The sequence below is a fragment of the Echinops telfairi genome, unplaced genomic scaffold, assembly GCF_000313985.2.
Source record: "Echinops telfairi isolate 266 unplaced genomic scaffold, ASM31398v2 ScPeMD7_5592;HRSCAF=6446, whole genome shotgun sequence".
In the NCBI taxonomy this organism is placed as follows: Eukaryota; Metazoa; Chordata; class Mammalia; order Afrosoricida; family Tenrecidae; genus Echinops; species Echinops telfairi.
The window spans coordinates 255,473-267,484 of NW_022109491.1; the positions used below are offsets into that span (position 1 = coordinate 255,473).

At 45.0% G+C, this 12,012-nt stretch overlaps 1 protein-coding gene across 7 annotated transcripts in view; it reads left to right on the forward strand.

Annotated features, from left to right (window-relative positions):
* Positions 1-345: 345 nt before the first annotated feature.
* The window catches only part of LOC101652143 (zinc finger protein 343-like), a 17,605-nt gene continuing 5,938 nt past the window's right edge, over positions 346-12,012 (forward strand). For 2 of the 7 annotated variants that reach the window (XM_045295197.1, XM_045295201.1), the window contains exons 1-4: positions 7,574-7,868; positions 8,315-8,408; positions 9,069-9,203; positions 9,288-9,346. In XM_045295197.1, coding sequence (XP_045151132.1) covers positions 9,104-9,203; positions 9,288-9,346 — 159 coding nt within the window. In that variant the 5' untranslated portion in view covers positions 7,574-7,868; positions 8,315-8,408; positions 9,069-9,103. Of the gene's footprint in view, positions 383-7,573; positions 7,869-8,314; positions 8,409-9,068; positions 9,204-9,287; positions 9,347-12,012 lie in introns of those variants that run through there. The other 5 variants (XM_045295199.1, XM_045295204.1, XM_045295198.1 and 2 more) reach the window with 5 other exon arrangements.

A 12,012-nucleotide genomic window follows, 5' to 3' on the forward strand; every position in this document is an offset into this window, starting at 1 on the left:
GGCTCGGCGGAGGCTTCAGGAGCCTGCTTGGCCCTCCCAGCCGGCTTCCCAAATGACGCCGAGTTCCAGCGTGCCCAGGCAGTAGGGGCGGGGCCTACTTCGCGAACTGCGGCTGGTATATTACGCAGCCGGAGCCCAGGGACCGCGCTCGGCTTCACCGGACTGCATCTGGCGAAAACCACGCTCCCCAGCCCGCGCGTGGGGCGGCCCGGACCCTCCCTAGCGACCGGAAGCGCCTCCTGACGTCATCGCGCGCCGAGGGGCGGGGCCGGAGGCCGTCCGGGAAAGCGGCCCCCCAGGCTCCCGGGCTGTGCGGTCTTTGAGGAGAGGCGCCCGCGGACACTTCCCTCGGAACCGCTGCCCGTGTGGTTCGCCTTCGCAGGTATTTTCAAGAGAGGGACAGGCGAGGCCGTGGACGCAGTGACCATTGTCTGGTTGATGCAGCGCGTGGCTCAGCAGCTGCTCTGCGACGGTCGACGGAGTCGCACCGCGACGACTCCGGGGACGCCCGTCGTGGGAGGCTCCGCGTGGGGACCGTGGTCCGAGCGCGGCCGCGGGGCCCTCGGCCCGAGCCCTCGGCCCCGGTGCTTTCCGAGCGCGCGGTCAGGAGCAGCAGGGAAGGCTGGGCCCGGCGGCCGGCGAGACTTGAGCTTGGTGGGCCGGGGGCTGCGCCCTGGCGGTTCAGCACCCCCGCGTTCTCGGGGCTCCGTTTGCGGGGAAGGGGGCGCGGCTCCGCACGCGTTCGGGGCGAGGAAAGCGGGTGGGAGACAGCCTGCGCCCTGGAATTTCGGGTCGGGCGGGGGTGACTGGGAACTTTGGGTTTCTTTTGTGATGCGTGGGATTCCTGCGGGCCGATCCCGCCGCCACGGGCTCTCCGGACGGCGGGGCTGAGCTCAGCGAGGGCCCTGGACATTCAACATCCCTGTGGGTGGGGGCGCCGCTAGGGTAGCAAGCCCGGTTTTCTTGTTCTTGGGGGGGGCTTATTTGGTCTTGTCATGTCTTGGGGCTTAAATTCTGCGCGCCAGATTTGTGGGAGGGTATGGTTTACATCTAGAGCCTGAAATGCATTTTGAGTCCCCACATAGATTAAGTTTTCATTAAATTCTTACTGGGTATTCATTGACTGGCCTTGCGAATAGCTTTGCCCTTAGGCCGAGAGTGTGTGTGAAAATGGATCGCTACCACTGTCCTGGCCGACTAGGGTGGGACAGCCTAGCCTTTAGGGTCTTCCTGGGTGTGCCTGGATGGAATTTGTGGTACTAGGTTCTCAGGGATATGCACCAAACCCCGATGCCCTTAGCCAAAGGGCTCTGAACCAATCTTGTTTGCTTCTTCTATCAGTAACAGTGAACCTAGCCCAATCATGGCCCCTTTGCCTGTTCTACAGCTCTGCCTGTAATCGTGATGAATTGATTGGCCTGCCAATCATGATTTTGTGGCAGTGACCTTTGTGTCCCATGCCTATTTAAATGACTGACTACCTGTAAATCATTGGACACCTTTATGGCCTAGTGCTGATGCTTGCCTTCACCTGGGTGATTTGTGTTTATCTCATCTTTGCCCTGTTTACAGCTTAATAAATGTGCCTCTATGAATTATTCTTTAAGGGTCTCTTTTCCCCTGGAGCAGAACTTTCTGGTAATGGTGGGAAATCTAGAGCCTATCCTGCAAGTCAAGGTATGTTTGTTATTGGTGGGAGCTGAAGACTTTCCAGCTGGTAGAAGGGCTTGCTGGTGAGATAGGTTATCAACTGGTGAGTTTGAACCATTGACCTTGTGGTTGGCAGCCCAACATATAAGCCACCATGCACCAGAGCTCCTTTGTAAAAGTGTAGTAAATGTGAACTGTTGTCAAAAATAATACAAGTGGCAGCCTTGAGGAACAAAAGATGATTTCCCTATTCAGCGCCTAGATGGCAGGGCTACTGACTTCTCAAATAGTTGGCTTTGTGCATAAGAAGCTGCTGAATTATCCTCTTCTTGGATGGATCCGAGGCTTTGGGTTTTTTTTAAATCATTTTATTGGGGGCTCATACAATTCTTATCACAATCCATACATCCATCCATTGTGTCAAGCACATATGTACATTTGTTGCCCTCATCATTCTCAAAACATTTGCCTTCTACTTTAGCCCTTAATATCGGCTGCTCATTTCCCCCCTCCCTCCCCACTTCCCCCAGCTAGTTGAACCCTTCATAGTTCATAAATTATTATTGTTTTGTCATAAGTTACACTGTCCGATGTCTCCCCCTGCCTTCTTCTCTGCTGTCCATCCCCCAGGGAGGAGGCTATACGTAGATTCTTGTCATCGGTTCCCCCTTTCTACCCCATATTCCCTCCACCCTCCAGGCATCGCCACTCTCACCACTGGTCCTGAAGGAGTCATCTGCCCTGGATTCCCTGGGTTTCCAGTTGCTAGGAAGACTTCTTATTTGAAATTTGTGAACTACCCTGAAATCCAGGGACTGCTGGTGACTAGGCTCACATGGCTTATTTTTGTCCCAGCTCCATCTCACATGGTTGTCCTTCCTGAGAGGACTGGGTGGAGATGGGAAGGAGGCCTGTATCCCACAGAACACATCTGGGAAGGTGCCACTTAATGTTCACATTCCTACAGTGTTTCCCTCTCCTCTAAATGGGGTGGATTTCTTTGTTGCATCTTTGCCTCTTTTCTTTCTTTTTTTTTTTTTGCCCTGCAATATCCTATTGGAGGCCTGTAGGTCTAGTGTGCTTTCCCACATACCAAACCTGTTTCAAGGGGAAGGGCCTTTACAGGGACTATTGCCCAGACCAGGCATCTCATGCAGGTTACCACCGTTTCTCGCCCCAGCAGCAATTTATCATTTCAAACCTATAGGACAAAGTAGAACTGCCCCTGTGGGTTTCCACGGCTCTGAATCTGTATGGGACCAGAGTGCCTCATATGTCTTGCCTGGAATGGCTGGTGGGTTTGAACTGCTGACCTTGTGGTTAGCAACCCAACATGTAATCTGCTATGCCACCAAAGCTGTAAACCAAACTCACTGTTAGTGGATTCCAAGACTACATTTTTACAAGAACAGAAATCCCCATCTTTATCTTGCAGTGACTGGTGGGTTCATTGTGTAAGCTAGTATGCTAGCGGGGCTTGAGGGGTAGTTAAATCTGATCGGCTGGTGTCACCACACAATTCAGCATAACCTTTGGGGGTCTGCACAATCTATATTGTAAAGTAGGGACCACCAAGATGACTTTTTCCCACATCCAGGGTGTTGATGGAAATACATTTTGAGCCTTGCCATGTCAGAACTTCACCCACAGGGCTGTGTGGCTGCACTGTGTGTGTTAGGTGGGCCAGATCTGGTCTCAGCCTGTTTTATACCCTATTCTGACTCAGTGACTATAAGACAAGCTAGAACTGCTCTGAGACTGTAACTCTTTACAGAAGTCGAAAGCCACACCTTTCTGCCACAGAATGGCTGGTAGATTTGAACAGATGATCTTGTGATTAGCTATCAATCAACATGTAATTCACTGCATCACCAGTCTCTTGTTTAGCTAGAAGGGGATGAAGTTATAGCTCTAGGATTAATTTGCTCTCTAGTGGCTTGATATGGCTCAGCGATAACTACTCATTGCCATTGGTCAATGTCTACTCAGAATGACCCTGTAGGACAAAGGTAGAACTGTCCTTTTGAGTTTCCTAGACTAACTTTTTACAGGACTAGAAAGCCGTGTCTTTTTCCTAAGAGGCAGCTGGTGATTTCATGCTGCTGACCTTATGATTAGCATCCCAACTAGTAACTCCTGCTCCACCAGGGCTCCTACATCGATAAATAGGTGCATTTTTCTTTACAAACATGGGTCTCTGAGATGCAAAAGACTCAAGACAATCACAAGTTAAAGTTGTACACAGTCAACTAATCTTGTAGTCAAACCACTCAAGTAGCATTGTTTCAAACATCTGTTTCAAGCATCCGTTCTGATAATCTTAGAGAGCCAGAACCACACTCATGTTAATTAAAAAAAGAAAGACCCAACTGGATACAAGTCTTTTGAAAGTAAGAACTTGCCTCAGACTTAGTGTCTTGGTCGTATCAGGTTACCCTGGTTTTAACAAGTTCTCACATACTGCCTTGTCATCTTTAGAATAAAGAATGTTTGGTCGTGATGTAGTTTTTTTTTTAAGGTGCCTCTGCATTTCATCAACTAGGTTTTATTGAGGATTTTTTGCATCTATGTATAGAATCTTTTTTCTCAGTGGTGAAATGCATTATTTTATGTGGCTATTTGCCTTGATTGGTTGGAAAAACAGCTTGCGAGATTATTTTCCCCAATACCTGAGAAATTATCTTTGTCTCCGTCCTTTGGAGAAACAGGTTGGTAGCGGTGGTGGCAGTGGCTGTGGCTTCCATGTTATTTTCTATCCACTGTGGTTTGGATCTTTTGGGGTCAAATTTCCCAGTTTTATTGGCATTTCTGTGAACACAGGATAATTTGATACTTTTGCCTAGTGATTATCAAGACCTGAATTGGATGACGTCTTATGGGTAATTGGAAATTGAGTGAACTCTGGTCTGGTGATGAAGCACTTGTAACTGATAAGGCCTGGGCTGTGTAAGTGGCTAAAAAGCTAAGGTGTTTGAGGCTTTCTCTTAAGAGTATGGGGTAGAAGAGCTCAGCTAGTGCAGAAGCAGAGCCATGTGAGAGCTGAATGGAGCTGAGCTGTTACATTGGCTACGTATGAACCCAGCCAGTTAGTGGCCGAAATGCCCTAATGGTAGAAAGGCCAGGACAGCAGAACTGTCCAAGGTCCTGATGGAGACCTGCATCAGAAGGGACCATTTCTGCGCATGAGTTAACCTGAAACTAAGGTGTCCTGATTGGCCAACTGCATTCTGTTACTTCCAAGTGGTATCCCAACAGATCTCTTACCCTTAAGTACAGGCCATGACTTCTGTGAGACTTCGCAGTGAATTTCAGGTGACGAGCAGGGGCTGAGGGTGGGGCGAGGGGTTGAGTGCTGAGAGGAGGGGGAGAGCAAGTTGGTGGTTTCAGAGACTGGCACAGCACCTTGGAGAACTTGGAAAATGGGGCATATTTAGGGTCTGACTCATAAGACCAATTTTCTCCTGACTTTTATTCATGACATTTCTTTGTTTACTGTGCACCATTCTTTCATGTCCTTCTTCTACTCCTTACTCTATTATTCCACTGGTGATGTTCCATCTAGAGGATACAGTGTTGTCTTGGAGTGAAGATACATTGATTACAGTTACAATCGAGATATGATGAACGTGGAACTTGAGTAAGAAACAAGCCTTTAATACTTTAAGTCACTGAGGTTTTCAGAGGTTACTGCTTATTACAGAATAATACAGCTCACCCTCAGCATACAGACCCTTTTCGTTACTTCACCCTGGTGTAGTGTCTTCTTCAGGTCACTCAACTTTTCAAGTAGTCATGGTTTCAGTGAATATTATTGTAGGGGTAGCCAGTGGCGAAGAGGAAGTGGCTTTGGGATGAGAATCTTCCATTGTAGTCTTGGCATTTGATAGTTATGTAACCTTAAGGACAAATAAATCAACTTCTTAAGCTCTCAGTTTTTGCCTCTGTGAAATGGAAATAATAGGTATCTAAATCTTGGACATGTAGTGAAGATTAATGGAATCTGTTTACTATAGCACCTGCTTTATAATGCTACTCACTCATATGAGTTCATATTAGGAAGAGAGTGGTATTCACCTTCTTGGACTAAATTATGCTGCAGTTACGCTCAAGGAACTGACTGCCATTGAGTTAATGCCACCTCGTAGTGACATGGTAGGACAGAGTAGAACTTGCCCAAGTGAGTTTCCAAGACCGTAAATGTTTATGGGAGTAGAAAGTCCCATTTTTCTCCTGAGGAGCCACTGGTGGTTTTGAACTGCCTATCTTGTGGATGGCAGCCCAACTCATAACCCCTACACCACCAGGGCAGTAATGCATGATGACCAAAATTCATTCTAATATAAACATAAACCCAACCATATTCTTCATCGTTTGTATATTGTTCTTGCTTCTACACAATTACCTTTTCCAACAGAACCAGGGGGGAAGAGGAGCCCTTTGGGAACATTTTACTCGCATGCCGGAAGAAAAAGACAAAAGAGATGGTGGAATCAGACAAAGTTTAGAAATCACACTTTTACTTTCACATAAATTGCCTAAGGCAAGTCATCTGGTGAAGCAGACAGTAGGGGGATATGATAAAATTCCCCACAGAGACAGATTAGCAAAATGATGAACTTCTTACAAGAAGCTTACATTCAAAAAAAAAAAAAATCAACTTAGTCAACTAGAGAAATTACAATGTGGTTTGACTAATGTGGCACGTCTAGTATGGATTCAAGAGGGAGGAGGCAGCTCTGTCTTGATGAGTCAAACGATTGCATTATTGGGCTCTCAGATAGTCTTAAAATTGGTACTGGGCAGAAAGGTGGTCCCAAAGAGTATAAAAATTATTTAACAATATCCTTAATATCACATGCAAGTAAAATTTTGCTGAAGATAATTTTTAAAATGATTGTAGCAAATACCTCAGCAGGGAAGCACCAGAAATTGATGCTGGATTCAGAGGTGGACATGGAATGATCTTAGCTAAAAGTAGAGTGCCAAAAGGCTGTTTAATTGTATTGCTTCTGCAGAGTTATTTCTCTCTGTGTATCATATCAAACTGTGGATGACACTGAGAAGAATAGGAATTCCAAGACGCTTAGTTGTGTTGATGTGGAACCTGTTGTAGATCAAGAGGCAGTTGGTCAAACAGAACAGGGGCATATTACATGGTTTAAAATCAGGAACGGTGTGCGTCAAGGCTGTCTCTTCACCATGCTTATTCAGGCTATATGCTGAGCAGACTGTCCTGGAAGCTGGTTCTATGACGAACGAGGCATCAGCATTGGCAGAAGGCTTTTTAACAACCTTTGATATCCAGATGATACAGCCTCGCTGGCCGAAAGCTAGGTCCTGAGGCACTTGCTGAAGAACAAAGAATCCAGCCTTCAGTATGGATTGCAACTCAGTGTTACGAAAACCAAAATCCTCTCAGCTAGCCCAGTAGATAAAATCATGGTAGAGAAAAGATATTTCATTTTACCTGGATCCACATTCAACAGTCATGGGAGTAACAGTCAAGAAATTGCATACAGTTCAGAGCAAAGATGTCACTTTGAGAATTAAATTGAACCTGATCCTTGGTGTTTTCAATTACCTCACACTGAAGCCTCACAATGACTAAAGAAATCCAGAGGACAGTTGATGCATTTGAATTGTGAGTTGGTCAAGCATGGTATAAATAAATAAAATAGCGTGGACTGCCAGAAGAAACAGCCATCTGTCTGGGAGGAAGTACACCTAGAATGGACCTTAGAAGCAGGAATGAGGAGACTTTGTCTGGTGTACTTTGAATATGTTATTAGTAGAGACCAGTCCCTGGAAAAGAACATGCTTTCTTAGAGGATCATCAGAAAAATCGGAAGACTCTCCATGTGATGATTGCCACAGTGGATGCAACAAGGGGCTTTAATGGAACAATTGTGAGGATGGTTAGTGCAGGACTGGACAGTGTTGCATTCTGTTGTTCTTGGAGCTGATAGGACTCAGCTTGCTACACCTGAAAATAAAGTGCACATGATTAAGCTCTGAACTCCTAGTATAAAGGTTGGAAGTTTGAACTTAGCCAGAAGTTCCTCAGATGGCAGACCTTGTAATTTATTTTTGAAATAATTGTCTTGTAGATGAAATTCAGAGCACTGGGTAGAAACAAGGATGGTGAGGCAATCTTATTGACTGCCAGAAGAACAAACAGATCTGTCTTGGAAGGAGTACAGCCAGCATTCTTCTTAGAGGTAAGGCTTTGACTCATGTACTTAGGAATGTTATCAGGAGGAACCATTCCCTGGAAAAGAACATGGGTAAAGTTGAAGGGCAGTGAGAAGAGGGAGGCCCTCAGCAAGATGGACTGACACAGTGGCTGCAACAATAGGTCAAACATGACGTCAATTGTGAGGATGGATGTTGGGTCTCTATGGGTCAGAACAGACTAAAGGACACCTAACAACAACAGTGCTTGTAACTGTGATGAATTGATCTGCTGCTGATTGGTCAGTTCCTTTTGTGTTCCTTATCCTACTTAAGTAGCTGGCTGAGTGGATCATTGTACACCTTTATGACTTCCTGCTGCTGATCTCCCCATCAAAGTATTTGCTTTTGTCTTTGTCCTGTTTAAGACTTACTAAGTGGGTGTCTATACAACAAATTTGAATTTGAGGTCTCTTTTTTCCTCCCAAAACAGGGCAGTCTGGGAAACCCTATGGATCAGTTCTGCTCTGCATACACATGATCACCATGAACTGGAGTTAACAGCTAACAACAGCAACAAGATGGCAGTAAGTCTCTAGTCATCTGGGTTAAGATCTCGCCAGGGTGTTTCATATATAGCACACACATTCAGAAATGGAAGGTGGGGTGTTGTCTTTGCAGAAACCATGGTGAGACCAAGAACGACCCAATTTAGACCCACAAATTCTCAGAGAACAGGAACATAGGGAATGGACCACACCTGGAATCAGATTGGGGAGTCAGAAGCAGACTGCTGCGTGCTCTGCCTGGTCTGCAGGGAGAGCTTACAGGCTTCCCCAGGCCTTGAGCTGTATCCTGTCTTCTCTCTGACTTGTGCAGAAACTGATCTGAGACATGGAGCTTGAATGTCAGTTGTGGGGCAGTGATTTTGATAAGGCAGAGTGTAGGAGAGGGCTTGTAGGCCAGAGATGAATAAAGATAGACAATCCAGAGAACCCAAGTCGATTGACAGCTGTCATTGTTGGCTGAGGATGATGGGAGAGGACAGGATCCATGCTGAAGAAGCCGTGATTTAGAGCAAATGAAGGATTCATCAGCGTCTAGTTTGCGTCTTCATCCCACAGGGCCTGGATACATGGGAACAAGAGGGGCTTTCCTAAGTGAGGATTGACATCACCCCCACCCCCCCGCCCCAGGCAGCAGAGATTCATTGGAGATGAAATAACTTCCAACTGGGCTTGTGGCAGAATTTCAGGGCATATACTGCACTGACTGGGACATTATGTTGGCTGGTCCTTCCGTCCAGGGAGAGGAGAACTGGGAGAAGATTATGGTTTCAAAGAACAGAGAAGATACAGACATCATGAAGAAAATGGCAAAAGGTGATCCTTCCTTGCAATCATCAGAAGAGCTATTCAGGGAGCACGATGGGTGTTCTTTCTCACAGCGCCTGCTTGTTCCCTTAGGCTTGGGCTCTGTGGATGGCGATAGACCCCAAGGGAAGAAGAGGAAGCCCCAAATACGGGTGAGTTGGAATTGCCTTCTTTTTCTGAACTGCTGCTGCTTTTCCTGACATGAGGCCTATTTTCTTTCTGTCTTGGGGAGAGAGAAGTGAACTGACACTTAGACCTTTTATGCCTTTGTGCCTTATGAGGAAGTTCTCCATGTTTCTCTTGCTGGGAAATACGCTCAGAGTTTATAATATTAAGAACAGGATACTGTAAAACATAAGGAACTTTTGTTGAAAAGGAGATTATTAACATTTTATTATACAACCACATATATAATATCTAACCGATACCATCTTATCTTTTGGGAATCTTTTCATTTTTTGATTATTCATCTTTTTAAATGTACTGAAATAGAGAATGTGATTACAAAAGATTATCAGGCACCGTCTTGTAGCATCAAGAGTCATTTAGAATGGGTAGTCTTGTTTCCTCGAATATGATATTGCATTGGTAAATATTAAAATGACTGTTTTTGCACTTCCCTCTTCTATCTTGACACCAGCTGCCTACCCAAGACATCTTTCTCTGAATCTAATCATCTAACAAGTTTCTCAGACTGGCAAATGGGCAGATTCTGTCTGCAAATATGAGAGTTCGCATGGTACCCTCATTTACTTGCTAGCTGTACATTTGAGGTGTCCCTTAACTCTTCAGGGTGTCAACTTCAACTCTGGGAGCTCTTTCTGAGCTCCCTTCCTCCGGACTCTCTGGTTCCCATTTCTGGATTTTTCAGGGTGCCAGCTACATGACTTGTGAGTGCCAGTTGGGCTCATTGATGGCTGACCTGTTGGCTCTCAGTACTCCTATGGGTTTGATAATTGACAATGCACAGAACTCAACAAAAGGACTCTATTTATGATCACAACTTTGTTGTAGCCAAACAGGATATAAACAAACAGGTGCCTGGGGGCAAGGTCTGAGAGAGTTGCCACTGCTGATCCTCTGTGTCCCTGGAAAGGAAACGCTGCCCTACAGGTGTGAGATTAAATGAGATCTGGCTCTCTCACAAATTGAAGAGGGGTTCAAGAGGGGCCCGGTTGAAATTGAGAAAGGTAGATAAAGAGATAGGATAAAGAGAGCAAAGGTGAAGCGTAGGAGGCATGAAGAGTATAGAAATGCTAAGGCACAGAACTTTATTCAAAACAGGCTTATATACAGTTCTCAAGTATCCTGCATTCCCTGACAAGGTCCCACACAAAGGGATTGTTGACAATTTCTCATGACAAGTTCTCAAACACAGAGTTTGTTGACAATAAACTTTGATAAGTTCTCACACAGAGGATTGTTGACAATATACTTTGAAGGCAAGCAGAAGCAATACTACAGCCAATTTCGTCTACAGTCTGAAGGGGAGCATAACTGAACACCTGCAGAGTGCTGTGTGTGAGCAGTCTCCCAGAGAACAGGAGAGACGGCATTTACTTTTTCTGAGTTGAAGATCAGACTTTCCCTGAGTTTGAGCTGCCAACTCTTTCCCACGGTGTTGCTTAAACCGTGAAATATGGCGATGGTCTTGTCTTACTTGGAGAAGAAAATAAGGTTCAAATGTCCCATTAATGCACTCTGTTGCTCAGAAGCTCAGGACCGCTTTCTGCTCCAGGTCTCTGCATTCAGAGGACTAGCACCACTATCTCCGTGTTCAGAGACTGCAGCACATCTTCCTCTCCCAGAGTTCGTCTCAAGATAGTTTGCTCCCACACACAGGCATCAGTATCTTTCACCTACCAAGGTCCAGAGTTTTGTTGGCAGCTGTTCACAGTACTGAACCATATCAACAGAAATTTGAGCTATTTTCTTATGGAGTTGGGGTTATTTAACCCATAGTAACAAAAATTCATGTATAATAGAACTGGGCAAGGTGAGGAGTTCATTCTTTTTTTTGTAAATCATTTTATTGGGAGCTCTTACAGATTTAACATTCCATGGTTCAATCACATCAAGCCCTATTGTACAAATGCTACCACAGTCAGTTTCAAACATTTTGTTTCTTCTTGAACTCCTTGATATCATCTCCCCTATATCCCCTCCCTCCCCCATCCTACCCTCAGGAACCCTACACACACACACACACACACACACACACACACACACACACACACACACAGTTATATATGATTTACTTATTTATTGCCATATTTTACATAATCCAATGTATTCATTCACCTACAATTCTGTTATTCGTTCCCATCAAATGGGGTTATACAGTCTTCATTCTATCAGTCGTTCCCCACCCCCACCGCCCCCTTCCTGTATCCTCGGAATCATTACTCCTGTTACTGTTTCTGAAGAGCTATCTAACTTGGCTTTCATGGAATGATCTTAATTATACAAATAAACCTATGCTTCTTTCATGTGGGCTTTGTTACTTCCCTGGTAGATGGCCGCTTGTTTAATTTCAAATATTTAAGGCCCCAGGCACTATATCTTTTAATAGCCAGGCATCATCAGCTTTCTTCACCACATTTGTTTATGAACTAATTTTTTTTCTTGCTCATTTATTCCATAGGTGCATTTATTTATTTATTTATTGAACTAATTTTGTTTTCAGAGGAGTTCATATTTTTAAAGTGAGTGAATTACAAAGAAAATTAGCTTTTTAAAAATGATTTTATTGGGGGCTCATACAGCTCTTATCACAATCCATATATACATCCAGTTTGTCAAGCACATTTGTACATTT